This window comes from Danio rerio, chromosome 16 (genome assembly GCF_049306965.1).
Source record: "Danio rerio strain Tuebingen ecotype United States chromosome 16, GRCz12tu, whole genome shotgun sequence".
NCBI classification, from domain to species: Eukaryota; Metazoa; Chordata; class Actinopteri; order Cypriniformes; family Danionidae; genus Danio; species Danio rerio.
This window is the reverse complement of record NC_133191.1, coordinates 35,882,862-35,909,732: the sequence shown is the minus strand read 5'-3', so window position 1 is coordinate 35,909,732 and position 26,871 is coordinate 35,882,862. Positions and strand designations below refer to the sequence as shown.

The 26,871-nt window shown below is 34.8% G+C and overlaps 2 protein-coding genes across 4 annotated transcripts in view; one reads left to right on the top strand and one right to left on the bottom strand.

Annotated features, from left to right (window-relative positions):
• Positions 1 to 25,901, top strand: part of usp45 (ubiquitin specific peptidase 45) — a 51,707-nt gene extending 25,806 nt beyond the window's left edge. The window contains exons 9-18 of one of the 2 annotated variants that reach the window (XM_073925155.1): positions 3,741 to 3,828; positions 14,499 to 14,580; positions 14,770 to 14,861; positions 15,441 to 15,497; positions 15,642 to 15,770; positions 18,135 to 18,789; positions 21,352 to 21,449; positions 21,696 to 21,782; positions 21,872 to 22,013; positions 24,395 to 25,901. In XM_073925155.1, the coding sequence (XP_073781256.1) occupies positions 3,741 to 3,828; positions 14,499 to 14,580; positions 14,770 to 14,861; positions 15,441 to 15,497; positions 15,642 to 15,770; positions 18,135 to 18,789; positions 21,352 to 21,449; positions 21,696 to 21,782; positions 21,872 to 22,013; positions 24,395 to 24,525 (1,561 nt within the window). In that variant the 3' untranslated portion in view covers positions 24,526 to 25,901. The remainder of the gene's footprint in view (positions 1 to 3,740; positions 3,829 to 14,498; positions 14,581 to 14,769; positions 14,862 to 15,440; positions 15,498 to 15,641; positions 15,771 to 18,134; positions 18,790 to 21,351; positions 21,450 to 21,695; positions 21,783 to 21,871; positions 22,014 to 24,394) is intronic. The other variant, NM_001423966.1, reaches the window with a different exon arrangement.
• The window catches only part of LOC137487924 (uncharacterized), a 410,987-nt gene continuing 403,280 nt past the window's right edge, over positions 19,165 to 26,871 (bottom strand). For both annotated transcript variants that reach the window (XM_073926252.1, XM_073926253.1), the window contains one exon: positions 19,165 to 19,672. In XM_073926252.1, coding sequence (XP_073782353.1) covers positions 19,577 to 19,672 — 96 coding nt within the window. In that variant the 3' untranslated portion in view covers positions 19,165 to 19,576. The remainder of the gene's footprint in view (positions 19,673 to 26,871) is intronic.

Below are 26,871 nucleotides of genomic sequence, written 5' to 3'. Positions count from 1 at the left end.
CGTCGTTGCTGTTAAACAGATATCTAGAGGATTGTTTAAAGCTGATTTGTTTTTTTAGACACTTAAATATGAAAATATTAGTTGATATCGAATGTAATAAATATATTCAGTCAGACTAAAGTTAAAGGGATATTTCACCCAAAACTTGAAATCGTCAATTGTTTCAAACCTGTTGGAGTTTCCTTCTTCTGTTGAACACAAAAGAAGATATTTTGACGAAAGCTAGAAACCTGTAACCATTGGTTTCCATACTTGTTTTTCCTACTAGTATGGACATCATTGGTTACAGGTTTTCAGCTTTATACAAAATGTCTTCTTTCAACAGGATAAAGAAATTCATAAAGGTTTGGAACCACTTGAGGGTGAGTAAATAGTAAGTAAATTTACATTTAGATGCAACTATCCCTTTAAAACTACAACAGTTACTCCTTACAAAAATAGTAACATTAATCTTTGAATTCTTACTGACCCCAAACTTTTGAACTAAAGATTAATTTTTGACACTTGAAGCAATTTTAAATAAATAAAAAATACAAATCTGAGTAGGTTCCATGTTTTAAGACTTTGACCCCACTGTAGATTGCTGTAGACTCTTTTTAGACTGGGAGTTCTTCATGAACATACAGTATGAATACTGCTGTACAATAGTGGTGTGGATGATAAAAATAATTAAATTGAAGGCCATCTCTGCAGACCCTCTGCTCATGACCTGTGTTAAAAGCAGGTGGCTCAAGTTCTTTAAGGCACTTGGAGTCAGGCATAACGTCACAACTCATCAGCCCATGGTAGAGGTGCTCCAGACTGCCTGACCATCCGTCCTGCCAGTGCTTTCTTCATTCACCCAGTCTGCCCTCACACACAGGGTTAGCAAACTGAGCAGGTGATAGCAAAATCATTGAGCATATGGACTGCTTAAGGCTCGACCCAACACCTTGACTTGCCCCTTTACCCTTGCGTTCATCACCAGACCAAATGGTCTTCCTATCATCTTGACCAGCTCTAATAACACAACAGGTTGATGCAGGACCGGCTTCAGCCATCCATATGTCCTCTACATCTGGCCCACATCTGGCCTGGACTGAGGGTCTGACTCTGAGATGATGTTTCCTAAACGCCCAACACGTTTTTCTGCTAGATTTAGCACCGGATTTGCTGGGGGGAAGGACAAATGGATCTTCACATCGCCACTGTCCTTCAGTCTTACAGATTTAGGGTGGTTTGATCTGATCTCAGTTTCTGCATTGCTTTCTTTAAACATGTATCATTCTAATAGGTGCTGAGATATAAGTGTTGACCTACATAAATATGTTGTCAGAATGGCTTTTGCATGTGGTTCAATGCAGAATAAGAATATGAATAATAAGAATATGAATAATAATTCCTTACATTTATATAGGGCTTTTCTGGTCACACAAAGCACTTTACACATAATTGGGGGGATCTTCTTTTCCACCACCAGTATGCAGCTAACAAGGCAAAGACATTAAAATTTACTTGTAAATAAATTTATTTTGTTTTAGTTTTTTTTTCTCAGAGCTTTATTGTGTCCCAGACAAAATTAGTAGTTGTAACTGATTATGAAAAGATTTGTAGTGTCATTCATATTTCTAGCACATCTATGAGCAATAATAGTGATAAACATAAAGTACATACAGAGAGTTGAAGACAGCTAGCTGCCGGCTTTTATGCTTGAAGGTGCAACAGGATATCTTGGAAAATGCTATTGTTATCCTGATAGCACTAAAAGCCTACATTCAAAGCCATGCCTGCTGAACTCATGAATGCGCACTAGACAAAGGTTGCATCAAAAATCGCATACTTCCACGCTATATAGTAAGCTAAAAACAGTATACGAACCAAGTAGTATGACGAACAGTATGCGGGAAGTACGCGGATGATCTACTTCCAGCAAGATTCTGAAGTGCGCATCCGATGGTCGCTAGGCTATCCCATGATGCACTGTGAGAGAATTCATGAATGAGAGTGAAGCGATGCAACTGATGCAGGTAGGTCATGCGGTCATGACAAAATGGCAGATGTTGTATATCCGTATATATCATACTACTGACATTCATACTTTATAGAACATACTTTTCTAATGGTCAAGTAGTAAATTTAAATGCAGTACCTACTGGGTAGTAGGCAATTTCGAACACAGCCAACATCACTACAATATCACGTAACATTCACCAGAGAGAAAATATTTTAAAGTTTTCACATATCCAAGTTTAAAAAAAAAAAGAAGGTATTTTGTTAAAATTTGCATATACGTCTTAACCACGTCGATGAAAAGGCTGATAACGTAATCATTTTTGCACTGACGCTGTGCAGAGGTATGACAGTAAATATTTTGACAGTCTTGTAAGACAACCTATTGTTAGGTTCGGACTAAATGTTTTGATTGGATGAATCTTTCTTGGTCCGATACCTTTCCGGGGAATTTCATAATACTTATTCATATATTTGGACCACTTCAATTAAAGGTCAGCTATTTTACCCCTTTTTCAAGGTTTAAGATAAGTCTTTTATGTCTCCACAATGTGTCTGTAAAGTCTGTAAAAACACTGCTGTATGGACATCCGTTGAACCAGGATTGAAATGTTTTCTTTTATAATTGCACTAACAGGCTGTGGTGATAAAGTAAAGACGGTAAAATCGCTGTAATTCATTACAAACATGGACTGTTTTAAAAACGTTTTAAACTTGTAAAACTCATTCTTGATCACATTTGATGATGATTCAATAATCACAGAGAGCTGATGATCACAGAGAGCTGAACAGATCTTTTAATTCCAGTTGCTTTGCACACGTCCTGTCTTGTTGATGTGATTATACGCGTTACTACGAAGAAATGTTAATATGGGGCTGTCAATTAATACGGTGGGCGGGAAACCGCACTCCTACGTCACGTTGTGGTGGGCCTCAAAATAGGAGGGATTTGCATCCTATTTTAACGCCAGAAAATTTATAAAAGAGACTTATTGTGTTTCTATCCCAATATGACTGTGGACACACTATACCTACACACAGTTCTGTTCAAACTGCTTACAAAAGATGATTTTCACCATAGATGCCCTTTAATGTTTGCTATCAGGATAAAAAGACACGTTCAAACATAAAAACTAAATTGGTTCTGAGGACAATCACTTATTACACCTTTAACTTAAAACTATACAGACCATACAGCCCCCTCCCCACTGAAAAAAAAAAATTACCATCCTAAAAACCGCTTATTGTTTAATATGGTTCTTTTATATATAGAAATGCACGAACGGAACACACACACAGACTCCTTCTTTTAGACTTTTTACATTTAATTTTCACTTCAATAAATTCCAATCTTGGATTTGTAATTCAGCTGAATGAGAGAATTGGTTAAAGGTCTGAATGTGTTTATGCGTCTGTTTGTGTGTGTGACCAACTGACCTCGGCTGGTTGAATGATGAAATGAAAGTGAATGAAAGTTGTCAGGGAAATAATAATAGCAGCCTCAGAGTTCCAGAAACCTGCAGCGAGCAGCGCGAGTCTCCTCGTGCAGTGTCAGAGGAAAGGCCTTGAGAGAAGATTATGGTCATTCTTCTCTCGTCTTTACTCCTCTATATGCTGCCGATTGGTTTTTGTGTGTGGCTAATTGGTGTTTGCGTGGCTTCGGCTGCTTTTGTCCCCGTAGATGTATTTACACTTGTGCCAATGCATTTGTAAGATGGAGAAGCTCATTGTGTGTGTGTGTGTGTTTGCAGGGCTCCTCGTTTTAAGGGTTACCAGCAGCAGGACAGTCAGGAATTGCTGCATTACCTCCTGGACTCTATGAGAGTGGAGGAGACAAAGGTGAGTGTGTGAGATCGTGTTTTTTTCCTTCTCTTCTATTAATAAAGATTAACTTAAGACCCGTTTGCTTGTAACTAAGGTTGGAGTAAGATATATACCAAAGTAGTGTATCTGCATAAAATTCAGAATTACATATTTAACATTTTATTAATTAATAACAAATGCAAATTAGTTCAAGTTAACTTTTTTATGAAGGTGCAGTAGATCAAAATGCTCTTTGTTCAATAATAACAGTTTATTGTAAATAAATAATAAGTTTATTTATTTGAACAAATGTACTTTTTATTATAATAATAATAATATTATTATTATTAATAATAATAATAATAATATTAATAATAATTCTCCATCGATATCAAAGCAGACGACTCGCTTCATTCTAGATGTCTTTCAGGATTGTAATTGTAGGCCTAACTACTCTGTATAACATACCGATATTGTGTAGTCCTACAATGTGACGAAGCCACAGACATATGCAAGAGGCAGTGCACACTTTTTTCGCACTCACATTTGTATGTAATGTCCACGTGCGTTCGGTGTACATTATAACTACAGGATGCACATTTGTTATTAATCTCTGTAAGTCATCTGTTTTAATTTCTTCATTTATTCAGTGCTACAGCGTAGCACCTCACATTTAACACCTGAAAGTGTCACAAGATGCTACATATTTAAAAAAATATATATTTAAAATGAGGCTCCTAAAAACAGGGACTTAGCCAAAGGAAAGGGAATGTGATAAACTCCTATTAGTGATGTATTTTTTTCAGGGTGGAATTTTACTTAATGTTTTTTTTATTTAATAATTTACAGTTCGAATTGTTGAATGACTAGTACTTTATTTAATATGTTGGAATAAAGTCGACTGAATTACAGGGAAAGTTATATTATGTGGACACAAGAGAACTAATTGAGTTAGTGGCGCCATTTTGTGGCAGTGTGTGAATCTGTCCCGACCAAGTGTGCCGCAAGCCTACGTTTGAGTGAAGGTTTCGGCCGTTAGATCGCCCCCTGGGGGCTGGCTGCAGTACAAGTCATAAAGCCCGCCTCCTCCGTGTTAATGAAGGAGACTTGAGCCCAAATAAAAAAAAATATTACACTTGCAATAAAATGTCCCGAAAGATAGTTCTGGTCGATTAAGGCACTGGTTATTGTGCTGAAATAGGTGCAGATCTTCATTTTTGTAAACAGTTTGTTTTTAGCAGTAATTTAATGCTGGGCGTGTCATCGTGATTGACAGCTGTGATTGACAGTTTCTCAAAGCGCGGCGTCTGAGCTTCGGCAGAAGACTGAAGTAGACTGAAATGTTATTATTCGATTTCTGTGTTATTTTACCATGACAAAATGAGTTCAGCAGTAAACTACAGTTTCTGACATACATGATCCTGGTGGAACACTGTTTATTCGCTAAGTTCAGGGCTTTTTTCGGGCCTTATTAGTTTGCTGATACACGCCTAGCCACCCAGATAACAAAACAGTTCCGGCTAGATTCTCGCCTGCCGGAGACTTATCTCTTAGAGCTCAGACTGACTAATGTTACCTCTGCTGGACCTACTCCGGATGGGTGGACTCACTGCCCGATTCCAGTCCGAGTCAATCGAGCCACATGCGGCGGCCGAGCGAGCAGGCGCTGCCGCATGCGAGCCGGAATCAGCCCGCGACGCCGCGAGTAAGTTATGCGCTGCGGCCTGGAGCTGGCGCGATTGAATATATAAACCCCTCATATTTGTTAACGTTATTACATCCGTTTGTGTTGATATGACAGCAAACGCATGCTGAGAAGTTCGGGGGGCGTGGTTGATTTTACATAAAGCGTTTGATTGGAAGCTCGACTCTGCTCATTTTCGCGGCTCCTCCTCTGGCTCCATCAGACAATCCTTCTGCGCATGTCTGGCTCCAATTTCAGCAGTCTTTTGCGACAGTTTGTGCCCGTCAAGCAGGCGTTTTGCCCTCAAGGCGTTCAATGGGAAAAAGGGCTGTCGCGTCGTCCATATTTTTTACAGTCATTGGCATTAAAGGGCGCCTAGGTTACCACTTTTTTTTATATTTAATATGAGTCTTTTGTGTCTCCGGAATGTCTCTGTAAAGTTTCAGCTCAAAACACCCATCAGATTTTTTATTATACCTTTTATAAGATTAAATTTTATACATTTTTGCACCAGGGGGCGGTATTGTTGTACTGCGCCTTTAAGGCTAGTCCTCCCCGCCCACCGTTTCTATGTGCCTTTCTGCATGCCTTAATCTCCTCCCTTAAAGGAAGCAGATCTCACGTAGCGTTTGTGAGAAATACTACAGTAAGAACTTTACCATTGAGTCTTTGATGCATTTGTTGTGTTAAGTTGCAATGATGAGTCTCACACAATGTCGTTACAAAGTTCACGTGCGCACACACAGACACAAGCATACACACAGACAGCGCGTGCGTTTAGCTTTGCACTCTTTTTGCACACAAATGTGACAGAATACAGGTTAATATCCACTGCTGTATCCAATATCTGTTACGTCAATGTACAAAATAAACCCGATATAACGTCCACAAGCTGGGATTGAAGTGTCTTCTTTTATAATTGCTCTGACACACGGCTGTAGTGATGAAGTAAGGCTGAAGTAAATCGCTGTAATTCATAACACACATGCACTATTTAAAACATTTTAAACTTATAAAACTCACTCTTCCTGATCGCATTTGATGATGATTGATTGATGATCCTAGCAAACTGGACAGACCTTTTATTCCCAGTTGCTTTGCGCACATCCTGTCTTGTTGATATGATTATACACGTGACTACCTGGACATGTTAATATGCAGCTGTCAATTAATTTGGTGGACGGGGGGGACCCCACTCCTACGTCATGTTGCGCTCAGTCTGAAAACCACTTCAATTGGTCCACTGTTTTTATGTTGTTAAATTGAAAAAAAAAAAAAGCACTGGGTGTGTTTATATCACCCCAATATAAATGTCTATACACTATACCTACACATATATCTGTCCAAACAGCTTGAAAAGGAGATTTTTCACTGTAGGTGCCCCCAATAAGGTACAAAGTATAAATCTATTAAATATCATTTAGGTCACTATTAAACTGCTAAACATTTAAACTGATAAAACAAAAAATGAAACTTAAATTTTTAGAGGGTGGGGGGTCTTTTGGGGGTTGTATTCTTTCTTTTTTTGTCCTCGGCTAATCACATGCTTGTAATATGTACTTGCATCAAAATGTACATACAATCTACTTCATGTATGGCAGAACACTTCTGGTGCCCTTGAGATTGAATATGAGTAGGATTAGGGACAGGTTTGGTGCTATTGGTAGGTTTAAGGGTGGGTTAAGGTGTAAGGGATGGTCAACAGTGCGATTTATAAATGTAATTACATAAATTAATAAAAAATGTAATTACATGCAGGTGTTTAATAAAGAATAAGTGTAATGTTAAAAACATGTATTTACACAATTTGCACATTATGATGAATTATTAATTTCAGTGGAAGTACATACAGTGCTCAGGATAATTGAGTACAGCCCATTTTGAAAATGAATATTTGTATTTATTTAAAGTATAGGCAATGTATTTTAGTGTATTTCAACAAAACTGATTTATTAAACAGATACTGTATATTTATTCAAATAATATTTTAGTCACCAAACATATTTAGACATTGAAAGATAATACAATCAAATTCAGACAATACAGATAAAGATAAAATAATTAAATTAAAAAAGCAAAATATTGATCTAAATTGTTTTTTTTGTTTTTTTTTTTTTGCTTCTTGATTTTTCATCTTTCTTAAATTGTGTACTAGTTTTGGGACCGTTATCATAAGTTATTTCGTTAGATAAGCTTTAGATTTTGCTTTAGTACTGACTAATCTAATGTATATGCACAAATATAATATTGTATAGCTTCCTATTCTAAATATGAATTTAAAAGATAGATTTGTGAGGGCTGTGCTTATATATGCTGAGCACTGTATTAGGTAATGACACTTAGTATAAAGTGGGACCTAATAATTAAATGCAGCATTCATTTTCTCACAAATAAGCTCCAGATTGTAAATGCAAAAAAAGAATGGAGCATACCTTTAACTCACTATTAGACAGTGTTTACCCATGTATCTTCTTTCGGTTTCAGTTGGACTGACCATAAACGGAAATTAAAACCAGGTCTATAGGGGGTCTTGTTTTCAGAGTTTTAGAGTTCATATATAATCTAAAGCGGTCACAGCACAGGGCAAACTGACGCTGCCACATTGACCTCTCTCAGGCAAATACATAATACTTTAATAGGATGTTTCTTGTAGAGCAATACAGCTCGTGGGTCTGTTAATGTGGACATGCCAGGGGCCAAGACCCACACATCCCCACCAGTGGCCTTAACTGCCCTAAGAAAGCGGGTGCAGCATCAGGCGCTGAGCCCCAGGGCCAGCCAGACCCATTCAGACTTGTGAATGTGGACAGTTGTGCCACTTAGGAACCTTGCAAGTGGCGCGACTGGCCTTATTGTGCATCCTGGGAAACAGTCAGCTGCTTGTTGAGGCTTTGTGATGGAGGTCCTTCCCCACCTCCTTCTCTCTCTCTCTTTCTCTCCCTCTCTCTCTCTCTCTCTCTTTCTCTCTAAGTCCACACTCTGGGGAGGCAGCGGGGGAGAACACACAATCTGCTTTAGATGCTCCCCCTTATTCATTACTTGCATGTATGAGTATTGATATATCAACTTATTTGTCTGATATATTTACAGCTATGGGAGAAATGAATAGATCACTTGACAATTCTCAGTTTTTTTTTATTTTTATTAAATTGATTTATTAGGTATGCATTTATTTGTTTTATTAAATAAACAAATATTCAAACAAACAAATATTAATATAATGTAAATCAGTATTATGCCACAAAATATTTATTTATATATTATAAATTGGTATTATGTTGTCTGAAAAGAAATATACTATAAACATTTGGCACCTTTTTGTTTCATGCTAAAAATATATTCGATACATTGATTATCTAGATTCTATTCTTCACATACAAAAAAATTATTTATGTTTGCACTTTGCAGCACTTTCTGAATTAGAGCATTTGCAAACTTTAAATCTGACTTCATCCAATGTTCAGATTTGCAAATAGAAATTAGTTCATATACTTGTATAATGGCTAATTTGCATTATAGAAAGCCTGAAATTCAATGTTCTCAATCCATCATGGAATTAATCAACTGGGGAAGTATATTGATAATAGGCATGGGACGATAACCGGTTTTAAGGTTTACCACGGTTTGAAAAGTCAAGAGTTTAAAACTGCAAAAAGTTTTTTTTATGTGTGTGTTTTTACTGAAGCTAGCAGAATTCAGTGATTTATTTTAACTATTTAGCCTGACATGTTTACTTTTCCAAAATATTATAATTGTTAATTGCAAATTGAAAAAAATATTAAATGAAATACTGTATGCTGTGTTTAATGGAGACAAATGTATTGTTTTTTTACTAAGACATTTAAAAAGAACGCATATATATATATATATATATATATATATATATATATATATATATATATATATATATATATATATATATATATATATATCTATAGCTGTTATCACAATACCTTGATACCGTGAAACTGAGATATTTTTATCCAAGGTTATCTAAGGTTATAGACATTTTTGTTATCACACTCACCTGCAGTGTGAACATTTTAATGAATTGAAAAGTAATTACCAAAATAATAAAGTATTTTTAAAATTTTGTTATAAAACTATATGTACTTTAGTAGTATTACTAGTAGTAATTCAAAGGTATGTCAGCATGTTTATGAAATAAATTAATACTTTTATTTAGCAAGGATGCATTATCTTAATGCATCATCTTTTTTTTTTTTTTTTTTTTTTTTTACCAACGTTTATACATTTTATGTATTTTTATCAGACTCAAATCCCAGCAAATGAAGATATAAAACATTTGTTATTCTGACAAAGCAGAAAAAAATAAACATTTTTTATTTAAAAATTGAAATAAATGTAATCAGACCATGGAATAAAACAGATATTAGCTTTTTGCTCAAACCAATACCTAATAAATCTAGGTATATAATAAATCTTATATCATTGTGTACACACACACATATATAAACATAGGTAGTGCTCAGCTTGAATGGGTACACCTTTTTAAAAAAATCTTCATTTCTCTATGAATATAGACAATATAGACAATGTTTTTGAGCATTTAAACAAAACAGTTTTATTAATTAAACAATCATACTCATTAAAACGAGAGTTTATGAGTCATCCAGCATCTTTAGGAATAGAAAGATAATACATGTAAACAAGTTATTGCAAAAAACAATTCAACTAAATGTGATTTTCTTAATATTTGCTGTTTATAAAAAGTTTATTTAGTATTTCCCCCCAACATTAATTTGGGTGTGCTAATTTTTGGACTGTGATCTTACGTTTTTTTTTTTTAATTTTTAAATTTAATTTTTTTTAGATTAGTTCCGGTTTTGGCTTTGGTACTGATTACACTAATGTATATGAATATGCACAAATATATTATTGTACAGCATCCTTTAAGAAATTTTAATTTAAAAGAGATATCTATGAGGGGTGTACTAATTTTTCTGATAAAAAGCACACACATTAGTCAATACTGAAGCCAAATCTGGAGCTTATCTAACAAAATGACTTACAATAATTACAATAACTAGTACACCCAAATTTATGTTATAGAGAAATATAAAATATAAATTTACGACAAAAAATCAAGAGAAGGAAAAAAAATGGAATTAGTTTTTTTTTATTTAGTAGGTTGTAATTTTTTGTAATGTTTTGCTTGAATTTAATTGTATTATCTTTCACTTTCTAAATATGTTTGGTGACTAAAATATTTTGTTTAATAAATATATCTGTTTAATATGTCAGTTTTGTTACATTGCCTATTTTTGCTGAGAAATTGATAAAAATATTCATTTTCAAAATAGGGTGTACTCAATTATGCTGAGCACTGAATATAAATAGATTTTTTATATACTGATTAAATGTTCTAAAAGGCCTAATCTCTGATTGTCAACGGTACAAACGAAATCCATTTAATAAAAGCACGCTTCAAAATGCTACATCTCTTTTCAATGTTGTAACAGAGCTGAGGCCCCTTAAGCGAATCACTAAACAGACACAACAATATTTATGTTCACCAGCCAATAGGATCACTGCTCACAATATGCTAATTAACATAAATGAATTATCACCAATTAGCCGCTGAATAAAAGTGCTGCGAATGGGGCGCTCAAGTGAGCTCAACTTCTGAAGAGAGTGTGGTGGCCTAGTTATTTTAGGCTGTGTGTGTTTGTGTGTTTAATTAGTGTGTGTTGCAGCAGGGTCCGACACAGACGGGGGGTTTTGGGGGGTTTGAGTGGTTGAAGGAGAGGGATTAACCAGGCTTTTGACCTAAATAGGCCGTCCCGAGCGTGGGGACAGGACAATGGGGGAGACTAGGCCACCACGGCCAATTATCTATTGATTGGTGCTTTACTGTTGCTGTGTCTTCTGTCACCTCTCATTACGGCCACTGGGACACTCGTCTGTGAGCCCACACATACATGGCATATACAATGCTGCGTCAAATATGTGAAGCACACATTTACTTTTCAACCTTGTACACATGTGCCTGGCCTTGCGTTTGCTTTGGTTTATTTACCACAATAAAAAATTGATGGAAGAATATAAGAAGAGCTTGTCCAAGGGTAAACCATTTTGATGGCGGGGGAGAAAAATGGTTGACTTATTTTTGTTTGTTTATGTTTAAGGCATAGTTTGCCCAAAAATGAAAACTGTCATCATTTTACTCAAACTTCAACTGGCACAAACCGGCTTGAGTTTCATTCTTCTGTTGAACACAAAAGAAGATTTTTTGAAAAATGTTTTTTTTTCTACTTTGGATGTCAATGGTGACCCATTTCCTGTATTTTTATGTTCTTTTGTGGTCAGTTAAATAAAGAAACTTAAAGGTTTTGAGCTACTCGAGGTTGAGTGAAATGTTGACAGAATTGTAATTTTTGGGTTAACGACCACTTTAAGTACAGCTTTTTTTTGGGGATTCTCAGAAATTTACACCATACCGAAAAGTGATTAAAATTCAGACTGAATTTTTCAAGTAGAGGTTGCTTTAACGTCATTTAGATGGATGGATTAATAAAGATTTAATATAATAATAATAATATTCTTTTGGCAGCTAGTAAAAAAGTAATCACTAAAAGTTAATCTAATTTGAGTCACCTACATTTGAAGAATGTATTGATACAGTGCACACTATATTTGTCATGGAAAATCTTTTTCATTAAAAACACAGACTGAATACTTTTTTCTAATTTGTAGTAAATTGAGTACACTCTCAAATAAATGGTACAATGTTGTACCAAAGAAACCCTTGTCACTGAGGCAGTACCTTTTTATTGCACCTTAAGACAAAGAAACTACATTGTACAAATGCAGTTTGTACCTTTAACCACATGATTTGTACCATGGGTAACCAAAATGTACCTTTGGTTTTTAAAACCTGCAGATACAACCTTGTACCTTCATCAAAGGTACAAATCTGATTCATGAAGGTACCACTACAGTGACAAGACACTTTGTACCTTAACAGTGTCAAATGTGTTCCTTTAAGAACTATTTAAAGGCATTTTGTTCCATTCAAATTGCATTGATTTATTTTCAGTAAATATAAAACATCAAATACATTTTTAACAATGTTTTTAGAAAAGTTTATTTTTGTGTAAATGCACCTTTTACATTTACAATAACGAATAAAACAATACTTTAACATAAACCAAAAGATTTGTTTTTTGCTAAACATTTCAAAACACTTTATACAAAAATGGTACAGAAATGCATTTCCCTATCTACAATATAATACCTTTTTCTCCAAGTTTATCACAATACCTTTGTAATGACTTAGAAGTTAATTTAATTTACTGAATTTTAAAATAGAAAAAGAGTTTTGCAAAAGTATTGTAACGAGATTTGCACAATGTGTGATTAGTTTTACAATACTGAAATGTCAGCATGAACACTTTGCATATGCGGGGCTTTAATGAAATTAAAATGTATTTATCAGAAAATGCTTACCAAACGTTTATTAAAATGCCTTAAATATTTAGTTTACAATACCTATAGTTCTGTTGTACCAGGTGTTTTGTATTAAAGAACTGAATAATTAATGTTTATGAGTTTTTTATGCATATGCTTTTAAATGATGATTTGTGTTTTAATATGGAAATTATTCATAAAATCACTTTGCATTTCCAGTCAAAATTATTTTCATATATATTGTAATAGAGGAGTTGTCTAACACGTATGTACCTTTTATATGAGAACAATTGTGTATCTTCATTTCAATACCATAAAAGGTACAGAACAGTATCATGTCAGAGCTCTTTTCTATAGCATAAGGCACAACTTTTACAAAGTTCCAAAACCGTTCCTTAAGGAACATTATTTTTACCACTCTGTGCCTTTTTTCTGAGAGTGTATATTTTACCAATTTGTGCAGATTTTTCTTCAAATTTCATTTTAAAAGTAATATTATGTGTCTAAATCTCTTCTTATCTTCTAAAGGATTTGTAGCTCCTCATCTTTTACCATTTATAATTGTTGTTATTAAAGGGAAGAAAATACAAAGCATATGCAAGATCTGCAAGTCTCTTTCTGGATAAGAGATTATGCAAGTTATATATGAATTTTTCTTTTAGAAAATCAAAAAACATACATCAAGACACTGCATTTAAACGTGGTAACAAAAATAAACTAACAGTTATCAGTGTACTCTCCTAGTTGATTAATTGTATGAAGAATTGGGGATATTGTATTACAGGCTTCCTGTAATGTTATGTTTAAATATGCAAATGGCCATTATTTTTTTATAAATATGAACAAATTTTCATTTGCAAATCTGAACCACGGATGAAGTAACATTCAAAGTTCATGGATGCTGTAATAGAGCAATATGGCAAACAATCACAGTATTAATCTTCCATATTGAACTATATCGATAGATATTTTTATATAAGTCCCCAACAATGAATGAAGCCACAAAAATGAGAGGGTCCATTAAATGGTGGCTGAAAATTTATTTAATCTAATATCAACACACTTGAAATTCTCATTGTTGCACATTTCTGCTGTGTGATTGGCTTTAAGATCAAAATAGAGTAAAAAAGTGCAGAGCTTATCATTGTTTTTGACAAATTTTATCGCAATTTTAAATATTGTGGATTCTGTAATTCAGAAAATACTGCAAACTGATGTAATAAAATGTAGATAATCAATGTATGCATGAACATCTCTGTCTGTAAAAGCTTTCAGAATATTGATATGAATAAAGTGCTGCTGAAGTCAAGATATATGGTGCAGTCCAATAAAAGAAATCCCTTAAAAAATGTATAATTGAAATGTTCTTTTACAAATAGATAAAGTGTCATTAAAATAAACTTATAATGTGTTTTTATGATAATTCTAATAGATAGAAAAACTTGAAAACAGTTTTGGTCTGCAGTGTTTCACTTTAAAGACGGAAGTCTTTTACTGTGCTCCTTTTATTTTGAATGTGATGATAAATGGAGCTTTTTGTGACCACTTTATTATCTAACCAAGTGGCATGCCATTGTGTTTTCACTGACAGCGCATTAAAGCGGGGATCCTTAAAGCCTTTAACAACCCCACAGAGAAGACTGCAGACGAGGAGACCAAACGACAAGTGAAGGGTGATTCAGCTCTGCTTCCGTCACATCACTCAAAACAATAGTGCCATCTAGTGACCGCTTGCTTTCTTTACCTTCTAGAAATAGTTATGCGTTAAATCAGAATTTGAAAAATGATCTGTTAATTGCGTTCTGCTTACTAGTATCTGTTTTATGGTGTTTATATTAATTAGATATTTTTATGCTTTACAGCTTATGGAAAAGAAGGAGTGAAATTAAATTTTGTTGATCGAATCTTTGTCGGAGAGCTGACCAGCACCATAATGTGTGAAGAGTGTGAGCATGTACGTTTTTTAAATTCCTGATCATTTGTGTTATCTATGATCAGTCTTTTTAGCTCAAAAGTTTCATTGCATAGCTAAAAAAGAAAGTCTACATTACACTTCTTTTTGGCTTTGATGCTTCAAAACCATGGGTCTGAAACTGGATTCCTGGAGGGCCGCAGCTCTGCACAGTTTTGCTTCAATCCTAATCAAACACATCTAAACCAACTAATCAAGGTGTTCAAAACTAGGATGCTGTGTCCCAATTTGTGTACTTATACTATGCCCTATCAGCTGTGTTTGATTAGGGTTGAAGCATAGCTGTGCAGAGGTGTGGCCCTCCAGGAATTGAGTTTGAGACCTATGTTCAAAACCTTTCACATCTTAGATCCCTGTATTATATTTAAAAATATTTTCAGATGTTTACTATAGTTTCAGATGTATTTTAACATTCATACATGTCCATCTAAAACATCTCATTTAATTGTTTATATAAAATGCAATTATAAAATTAATAATTAGTCAACTCATAGTGAAAAATACTCTTTTAATTCAACTGTGTTATGGTTGTGTTCTCATGTTTATGTTCTTCACTTATAGATTTCTACAGTGAAGGAAGCCTTTATTGACATTTCTCTTCCCATCATTGAGGAAAGGGTGAGACCAGCCTTAATTTATTGTTCAACAATTGTATGTTTCTTATTTTCTCTCCTGTATGATAAAAATATGTCCTTGCTGTGAATGAACTGTGTTGAGTTGAGTGAAATCTTTTGTTGAGGTTTTGCTGGTTTTCTTTTACAGATTTCAAAGCCCACAAACCCTGCTAGACTGGGCAAAAGTGGGCGGGAACAAGACAGTCTGACCTCCCATGATGACTCATTAGCTGCCCACTCCCAGGCCAATCGAAACAGCAGGAGGCTCAGTGGACAGGTAAGCGGAGCCATGAGTATTAATAAAACACAAAATATACAGTATTGATTGTGTTCAGTTAAAATTTTTTGTGTTCCTGAAAGAAGTCTCTTCTCCTTTCCTATCTGCATTTATTTAATTATAAGTACAGTTAAAAGTAAAATACGGAAAAATATTGTTGCGAATTTACTTTTGAATATACACTACAGGTCAAAAGTTTGGGGTCAGTTTTAATTTTTTTTTCAAGAAAATTATTATGTTGATCAATTAAATATTTATTAAAAATTTAAATAACTGCTCTCCTATTTTATATAGTTTCAAATGAAATCATTACTCCAGTCATTGTTGCTTTTATTACTTATACCATTAATAATAATAATAATAATGATAATAATAATAATAGTAATAATAATAATAATTTGTATTTTATTTTATTTATTTATTTATTTATTTGTTTATTCATTCATTTATTTATTTATTTTTTTTTTTTTTGGCTGTGGTTTATTCTAAACTAATAATGTCCAGTAGATAGAGCTTCCGGGATAGATCAGTCAGAGCAGATGGATCCAGATTTTTAGGATTGTTTTTTGCAGCAGTCAGAACAACTGACAAAATCCTTCTTTGGTTGATGGATAAGGAGAGTGATGAATCGTCCAGCATGAGAAAAAGCATTGGGTCGCGTTGGATCTGAGTTTCCATTAGCTCTGATAGTAGGTCCCATACTCATGACCAGAATAATGCAATTTGGGGACATTCCCAGAACATATGTATACAAGTACCTTGTGTAGAGTTGTTACATATATGAAAAAAAAGACTCTGATTTTCTTTTTATTTTAAATAACAGGTATGGGGTAGCATAAGCTTTAAAAATTAATTTATAATGAATCATTTGGTGAGCTGGGCTTTTTGAAGTTACAAAATAGTTTTCCCAGATATTTGAGTGATTTCTGAAAGATCATGTGACTCTGAAGACTGAAGTAATGAAGCAAAAAATTCATCATTAAAATCACTATAATAAATTCTTAAATAAAATAGAAACTACTTTTTTAAACAGTTATTTAATAGTGCAATAAAATTTCACAATTGTATCATTTGTATTGTATTTTTGATTAAATAAATGCAGCCTTGCTGAGCAGAATAAGCTTATTTTAAAACAAAAAATCATACCCCAAAATTTTGACCAATAATGTACTTCATAATGTAATTTATTCTTTTGTGATCTTTCGAATATGAAATCAGAGATTTGTTGTTAAAAATCTATATGTGATCTGTGGTCTTTTGTTGTATGGGCAAATTTTTGGCAAAAACCAAAAATATATTTTGCCAAATATTATTAGAGTTATTAAGTAAATTAGTAAGGTAAACTAAATTAATATTATTATTATTATTAAATTATTATTATTAGGTAAAGTAAATTATTATTAAATAAAGATCATGTTTTATGAAGATATTTGATAAATTACCTACTGTAGTTATATTAAAACCATTTTTTTCATTGCTAATATGAATAGCTAAGAGCCTAATTTACACAACTATAAAGGTAAATTTCTAAATATTTAGATTAAATTATTATAATATATTTAGATTTTTTAAACTCTTTAAAATTCTTCATGATTTCATATTTTCAAATAGTCGTATCTTGGCCAAACATCGTTCTATGCTAACAAACCATACATTAATGTATTGTTTATTTATTTACCCTCCTAGGACTCCTTATAAATCCAAATTTAAAAACTTGATTAGTTGTGTGGTCCAAGCTCAAATTTTTCAATCATAGTAGGATTTGTTTTCAGGATTCTTTTAATGAATAAAGAGTTCAAAAGGAAATATACCCGTTTCACTATTTGCAGTTACCATATATTTGCAGGCTATTCGCAGGGTTTCAAAAATGATTAAAAGTTGATAAATCAATGTAGACAATTTTAAGGCCCTTATAAAGTATTAAAAAGTCCTTAATGGCAATTTGCAAAAAACTAAATTTTATAGCATTTTTAATTATGCAATGCATGGTCATATACTAAAGTTAGCTTATATTAAATCTGCAAATATCAGGATGCTCTGTAGTTTATGAAATCAATAAAACCTGCTAGATGTGACATCACGCTGCTTTGTTTACTTCAGTAACCAAGGCAACACCATTATTTCTGCAGTTCAATAGGCACCAACCTGCTGAATTAGCTAGATTTAATAGATTTTCATTCAGTATATGAATTATGTTTTAGTTTTGGATTAGTTTCTTACATTAATATTTAGTAAATATATTGTACAATTAAAATCTCGGCAGTGTTTCCGGTTGAAACCTAAAGTGGTTATGAGTTCTTAAAGTATATTAAAAGGTTGTTGAATTTTTTTTTTTTTTTATTGACTATACGACTCTGTTTTCAGAAGCTACAGAGCCGCCATTCGTCCACGTCTCATGATGACCGAGGCCCAGACACTGTTTCTAGCCGTCAAGAGGAGGATCTCTGTGTGGCTGGCCGTGGCCTATCCAGTTACAGGACTGATACAATGGGCAGCCAGTCAGACTGCAGTGAAAAAGAGTCAAACCTGCAGGACAGCAGTAACGATGCAGACAGCGAGGCCTCTGAAAGTGAATGGTCTCCCCGAATCCCATCAGTGTCCAGTCACAGCAGCACATCAGATAAAACCTCAATCACCACAACTCTATCCACAACAACACACAATCCAAGTTTAAAATCGAACCCAAGCTCCACTCCATTACCCTCCATTAGGCCCCAGCAGGGCGGCGCTGTGGAGCAGCTTGTCAGCGCTGTGTCCAAACTGGGCCTGGTTCACACATCCACTGATACTCTACCCATCAGCCACAGCCAAGAGGAGCTGAGTGAGACCCGGGACAGAGACCGTCAACACCATCAAGGGGCCTTTCAAGTCCTCTGTCACAGCTACACCCCCAGCTCAAAAGAGTGCTCTGTCCAGTCCTGCCTTCATCAGTTTACCTCTATTGAGCTGCTTATGGGAAACAACAAGCTGCTCTGTGAAAACTGCACTGACAGGAGGCAGAGGCAGATGAAGAGGAGCGGTATGTATTACCGACACATTTTCAAAACTTTACTATATATGTGGCTTAGGGCTGTCAGTTGATTAAGGTTTTTAATGTAATTAATTAAATAATGCTGTGATTAATTCCCCTGTTAAAATGTGAATTTAAGCACACATTAAATTTGATTAGAAAATAATAAAATATATTTAATAATAAAATAATATAGTTATTATGTTATATGAAAAAAGTATTAATTTACAAAGACTTTTTAAAAAAAATATTTTACAATCTTTTAAGCCATACTTTTATTATACTTAGTTTTATGTTTATTTTATTTGTATAGATTTAAATTAATATTGTAAGGCTTGAAGCTTATGCTGCTATTCTGAACTAACTTCTGAATCTCAGCGCTTTAAAGCAGGCGAAGTTGTTTATTAAGTTACATGTTAACACATTCAGACAGTAGAATGAAACAAATGAATACACTATAGAAACAGTGAAGCTGTCACATATGAACTTCTATGTAACTTCTAAGACAGTGAAACTGCCTTTGTTAGCTAATGAGGCTACGCACCGTTGTGCACAGAGTAAAAGCCATTCTCCCCGATAAACTGTCACCTTTCCTTATAATATCCTGAGCAAAGCATCATGAAACATGAGTAAAATACCAATCCCCAAAACTAGCTAAACATGAATACAAAGTTGAAGAGACAAAGTTAGGGAGAAGTACTCTCCTCAGGCCATGACCCAACAATAGTAAATAGATTGTATATTGAAATACATCAATGTCTCTGTTGATTTCAACTCTATGGTAAAAAGCACCTGATTACTGTAAGCAAATGGCAGAGATGTGTATTCGAGCTTTGATGAACTCACACCACGTCAGGAGGACTCCTCGTTTGACTGGAATGTCCCAGTAGTTCTTCATTAGCATAGTAGAAATAGTATATAATATTTTCGCGGCTTACAATATGAAATTTGAAAATATTTTTTAATTAAATAATTATCTTAATAGAAATCTGAAAAATAAGGATATATTTAATTCAGTGACGAAACAGCTGTGCGATAATTGAAGATGCTATTTTGCTGAGGTTTTATAGATACTATTTCATTAAACTGAATTGACTATCTAAAATATAAAAGAATATTAATTTCTGATTTGCGAAACGATTATATGAAAGTAGGCATGCTTGTTCTCATTATAGTTTGTGTTGTTGTCACAATTCAGAATCTTGTTAAACTTTCACTAAGCAGCAAATTTTCAGCCACTGAATAAGAAAAACAGCCAAAACACAAGATAAAAAACTCCCTCCAGCCATAGTCAATAGCATCACTGTGTTGTCATGGTAATGCAAAAAAAAAATAATTCTTTTAACTGATTTTTTTATTGGCTTTTTATTTAAGTGTTATTTTATTTAAGGTTATTCAGTAAAAGTCTTGCAGAACTGCTTTATATTATTTAAAGGGCACCCTAGATGAAAATCATGTTTAGTGGTAAGCTATTTGGACAGAACTGTGTGTATGTAAAGTTTGTCCACAGTCATTTTAGAGTGATAAAAACACAATAAATATCTTTTTTTATTTTTATTTTCGGACGTTAAAATATTAGAATAAGATTCAAATCCCTCCCATTTTAAGCCCACTGCAACTTAACATAGGAGTGCGGTTTCCCCGCCCACCGAATTGAATGACTGCCGCTTATTACCATGTCTCTGAAGTAATGCTTATAATCATATCCACAAGACAGGACGTGCGCAAAGCAAATGGGATTAAAAAATCTGTTGAGCTAGCTGTGATCATCAGTCATCATCAAATGTGATGAAGAATGAGTATTACAAGTTTAAAACATTTTTAAAACAGTGCATATTAGTTAAAGATGGTAAAATCTCTGTAATTCATCACCACAGCCGCATGTCAGTACAATTATAAAAGAAGACGCTTCAATCCCAGTGTGTGATTGTTACATCAGACTTATTTAGTACATTACCATAACGGATATCCATACAGCAGTAGATAACGTATATCCTGTCACATTTGCGTGCAAAAACAGTACAAAGGTAAACGTGCTTGCTGTGTGTTTGTGCATCCGCTGTGTGTTTGTGTGTGTGTGCGTGAACTTTGTAACAACACTGTGTGTGACTCATCGTTGCAGAAAGGCTTGAATTAACCCCACAACAAATGCATCAAATAATCATTGGGAAAGTTCTTACTGCAGCATTTCTCACAAACGTTACATGAAATCAGCTTCATGTCTGTCACTGTGCTGTTTATCTAGCAAAGATTTATTTAGCACACTCTGACAAAAAAGGGGCAAAATAGGTGCCCTTTAATAAAATAATAATAATAAAGTATTTCAGTTTTGTTTTTTAGCCAAGTACATCCAAAAAAGTTGGTTTTGGTTAAGAATTTTCACTTTGGTGCATCCCTAGTTTTCTAATCATAATTTGTTTTTGAGGCTGAATGGTCACATGCTCAGTAGTAGTTAACAGAATTACTTCTGGTACTAAAAAAATTACAGCCTTAAAGATTATGAGTTGTTATTACTGAAGTGCAGTTCCACTTAACCCTTCTGATCTAAATCACTTGTTTTCTACATTTCAGATAAGAAGGCAGAGAAGGTGTACACCAGTGCCCGTAAACAGATGCTCATATCTGCACTTCCTCCAGTCGTCACTCTTCACCTCAAACGCTTTCACCAGGTCTTTAATAATCTGCACTCATCTTAAGTACTTTAGCTGTCATTTCAGTTTATTTGCAAGCTAAACTCATCTGTTAAAAGTGAATGTAAGGCTTAATGTGATTGAATGCTCATTCGTCTACTTGGACGAAAAAGAAGATCTCTGGTGGGCATTTTAAAAAATCTATAGCAATTTTTTTTTCCACCAAGTGTGTAAAATGCTTCGTTCTTTGCCAATGCTCTTATTGAGTTGTTTGCATCTTTTCAGGCTGGGATGAATCTGAGGAAAGTTAATAGACATGTGGACTTTCCTCTTTTGCTGGACCTGGCACCTTTTTGCTCCGCCACTTGTAAGGTACTGATCAGAGTTCTAGCATTCAAGACCTGTGATTTGTGAGTTTACAGTGTTCTTCCCAATATAGATTTGTTGTTTATGTTTGGCAGAACCTCGGGTCAGGAGAGCGTGTGCTTTACAGTTTGTATGGCATTGTGGAGCACAGTGGATCGATGCGAGGTGGGCATTATGCAGCCTATGTAAAGGTCCGAACACCTCAACGTAAACCTGAGCAGCGCCGGAACCAGTCAGGTACAAAGCTGCATGGGCAGCATTTCATGCATCAATACATTTTCTTTGCAGCTGGCTCTGAATGGCTTGAATAAAACCTGTGAATAAACAAAGATTGTTTTCATTATGGCATTGGACCTGCATTCACTGCAACCTTGAATAAGTAGCTTGTTCAGTAAAGGCCAAGTGGGTTTTGTTTTTTGTTGATCTATCGATGTGTTCTTCTTCACTCACTACTCAAGGAGAGCGTCTACGTTACAGCATTGTTTGGAAGTAAGAGTAAATGGGCTGTGAGAAGCGATTGAACACACTTTGGTAGTTAACTACTGTTGTGCGCAAATTGAAAATGAATTGTTGCAAGGTTATAATTAAGTTTGAGGTCTGCGTAAAAGACTTCTTTAACAGGAGGAGGAGCTGAAAATCCACATTTCGCCTGTGTTTTGGTGTTAAGTGTTTTCTTTTTTATGACTGTTTAAAATGGCGAAATTCAATAAGTTTGTGTGGTGATTGTTGAGCTTTATTGAATTGAATGCAGGGTTGATTGTTACCTGTAATTGTTCAATTACAACATTTGTAAAACATGTCCAAATTTACAAAGTTTAATCTAAATCAATTATTTTTCTAGCATAAACTTTCACTTCAGGTGAGCAAAATTCTAAATTTTTCCATGTTGCAGTGGTTTGATGATACATTTGATAACTTCAGTAAATTTGTTAATTTAGTCCTATAGGGTGTGTGAGAGATGAGGAAAAGGCAGAGTTAATTTTTATTTTTAATTTTATTATGAGTTTATTTTTTGACGTTTTTATGATACTGTTTTAACTTTAAAGATAATTTTACAATTACATAAAAAGGCGTAATGGTGACCCATATATATTTGGGACCAAAACTACTCAATTAAAATGGGTATTTTGTAAAACTACATTTTAAATTAAAAAAAAAATTTCCTTAACAAAAATATGCTTTTTTAACTTAATGCTTTTATAATTATACATTTAGCAGACACTTTTATCCAAAGTAACTTACAAATGAGGATAAAGCACTTCCAATCACCAGAAAGCAGCAATATACACTCATCGGCCACTTTATTAGGTACACCTTACTAGTACCGGATTGGATCCCCTTTTGCCTTCAGAACTGCCCTAATCATTCGTGGCATTGATTTGATAAGGTACTGGAAATATTCCTCAGAGATTTGTCCTCCATAGTGACATGATAGCATCACGCAGATGCTGCATATTTGTCAGCTACACATTCATTCACGTTTAATGACAGGGCGTGTTATGCTGCTGGAAGTAGCCATCAGAAGATGGGTACATTGTGGTCATAAAGGGATGGACATGGTCAACAACAATACTAAAGTAGGCTGTGGCGTTGACATGATGCTTAATTGGTACTAATGGGCTGAAAGTGTGCCAAAAAAATATCCCCCGCACCATTACAACACCACCACCAGCCTAACCTGTTAATACAAGGCGGGATGGATCCATGCTTACATATTGTTCATGCCAAATTCTGACACTACCATTCGAATGTCACAGCAGAAATCAAGACTCATCAGACCAGGCAATATTTTCCAAATTCTGCTGTCCAATTTTGGGGAGCCTGTGTGAATTGTTGCCTCAGTTTCCTGTTCTCAACTGACAGGAGTGGCAACTGGTGTGGTCTTCTGCTACTGTAGCCCAACTGCCTCAAGGTTTGGCGTGTTGTGTGTTCAGAGATGCTCTTCTGCATACCTCGGTCTTAGCAAGTGGTTATTTGAGTTACTGTTGTCTTTCTATCAGCTGGAACCAGTCTGGCCAGTTTCCTCTGACCTCTGGCATCAACAAGGCATTTGCGTCCACAGAACTGACACTGGATTTTTCTCTTTTTTGGAACATTCTCTGTAAACCATAGAGATTAGCAGTTTCTGAAATACTTAGACCAACCTATCTGGTACCAACAACCATGCCACGTTCAAAGTCACTTAAATCACCTTTCTTCTCCATTCTGATGCTGGGTTTGACCACATGTCCACATGCCTAAATGCATTGAGTTGCTGCCATGTGATTGGCTGATTACAAATTTTCATTAAAGAGTGACCTAGTAAAGTGGCCGGTAAATGTATAGACGCCATTTCCAAGTTAGTTTTTTTTTAAACATACACAAATATACATGGACATATATACATGCACACAGTGTGAAAAGAGTGTGTCTCTTACAGGTAGTTTGTCAAGCCACTCACCTGTGTATAGCACCCTCCGAATTGCACAATATTTTCCCAGAAAAGTGTTTTTATAAGAAAACCTCTGGTGCATATAGAGAGTAAAAGATTGTGAATGTTTTTATTTATTGCTAACACTGATGACCAGTACCACACTCTACATGTTTTTATGTTCATCTCTCATCTCTGTATTTTTCAGGTTCCCGAGAGGCCTGTTCAGCTCCACAAGGTCAGTGGGTATATGTCAGCGACACCACTGTACAGACTGTCCCTGAGTCCAGAGTGCTGAACTCTCAAGCTTATTTACTTTTCTATGAAGAACTGCTATAGAGCTGGACGGACACATTAACCTAAGACGATCCAGATGAAGACAACAGGCAATATCAGCTCAGACAACAGCTAGCACTTACTGCATGCCGATTTCCCTGTATTTTAATGTAGGACTCCATATACTAAAAGATTGGTCTGAATGCAAATCGGGAGCCATTATTATTGATGTAAAATAATCTGCTGAATTTAAGTTAATAATGTTTTACAGCTAATATTTGAGTTTAAAGTTTTTTTTTGTGCTTATTTTGCAGGAAAATTGCCAAAGATTAATTTAGGATGAACTATGTACAGAATATATCATAAGAGATGGACAATTGTCCAAAAGTGTCTATAATACCCTCTGTTGTGAAGGGGAAACTCAACACAATATGCAGCTGTTGCTTTCGGAGCTGTCATATTCTGAACTGGAACTCACACGTTATGATTTGCTTTAGGACCTTGTTACATTCACAGGCTTGACTTATAGCAATATCTGTATTTTGTTCATTTTCTTAACTATTTTTGTTCATTTAAAAGGATGGTTCACCAAAATAGTTATTTAATCACCACTCCACTTGTTCCAAACTGATATAAGTTTATTTCTTCTGTTGAACAAAGAAAATATTTTATATAATGATGGAAACCAGTAGCCAAAGACTTTCACTGCAGTATTTCCTCTAGATGTCATTGACTTCCCCTTTCCAACATTTCTCAAAACATCATCTTTTGTGTTCAAAAGAAAAAAAGAAACTCAAAGGTTTGAAACCACTTTAGGAAGAGTAAATTTGAGTGAACAGTTCTTCGATTTGCTAGATTAATACTCAATTTTCATGATATATCTTTTGTTTTTCGCTTACATTTTTCAATATACTTTGGCTTATTTTGATCTAAATGGCGGATTGGTTCCTCCTTAAAGGTTTTATGAATTTGTAACTTAAATATATTAATATCTAACAGTTAAGGAGTTAAAATTGCTGAACTTTGCCTCATGCCTAATTTTTTTTTTTTTGCAGAACTGAATATGACTACAAAAAAGTTGTATTAATATTATTATTATTATTATTATTATTATTATTATTTTCTGCTTATGACAAATACCAGAGATCCTGTGCCTACGGTTTATGAGGGCTGAGATTGTTTGAGCATGCCTTTAATGAAGTATTACATTCATGCCGGAGTATAACGATGTGTATATACTGATCATAAATATACATGATTGTATGTAAAATATGTATCATGTTCAATACTATTTATTCTGTTTACCAGGCAAATATTGTAACACCATAGATTTGTGTGGTGTGTAAGGCTTCAGGGTTCCTCAAGCTGTTCTTTTGCTTGAATTTTGTGAATATAATCTCATTTAAAAGGACAATTTAAATACAATTAATTGATGAAAACCTTTTGGAATGGCTTCATTGCTATACTGAATTGCTTTGCACTCTGTGCCTTCTCTCTCTTTTACAAGAGATGTGGTCGGCCATTAGTCTCTGCTGTCGCCACAAATCCCAGGATGCCATTTTCACTATGTCCACTGCTTCGATTTGCTGTGACGGGTGCAAAGGCGTGCTGTTTTCAACCATGTCGTTGACTGGTGAAGAGGAGGTGGGTGTGGAATTCAGAAAAGGGCAACGTCCGAAACGATCCCGTCCTCTTCTCATTCTCTGACATTCAAGTCAAGCTGTTAGACAGTTATCAGTTACAACCAACGATAAAGACAACAAGAGAGTGCAACCTTTAAAGCAGGGCTCTGATTCAGGAATGTTGTTGTGCCTGTGATTTAATGTGAGCTAATGATAGATTCAGTCTGAACTGACAGAAAAACCTGATGTGAGGGACGGGTTGAGCTGCTTCTGCTTGCTAAAGAACCCGCTGAATGTGAACAGAGACGTTCAGACATAACGGGGTAGAAATGTTTTTATTTATACCTTCAGGGCAGACATAACAAGTGGTTAGAGAGAATGCTTGTTATCTTTTTTGACCTAGCTGTGTTACTTGACAACATGTAACCCCTTCTGTCAGTCTTGTAAATGCGATTATGTCTGTTTGGGGTGGCAGCTGTATGTGAATTCTGGACACCAGAAAAGGGAAGTCTGTGATAGGAATCTGTTATGATGGATGGGTTGGATATCAAAGCTCATTTTTAAAGATTTACATCTCAGGTCCTGGTTTTGAACCAGTCCTACTGTATGCATGCATTTGCTTTTATGTGTTGAAGATGCCAGGCTATCTGAAATGTCTGCGGTATTCAACTCTCGGCTGCTTTACATATTCTTAGTTTGTCCTCAAAATTCCTTCATTCCACACAAGATTCAGGTTCAGTGTGTGGTTGGTAGTGAATTGCTCACTTTAACGTCGACACAATGTGGT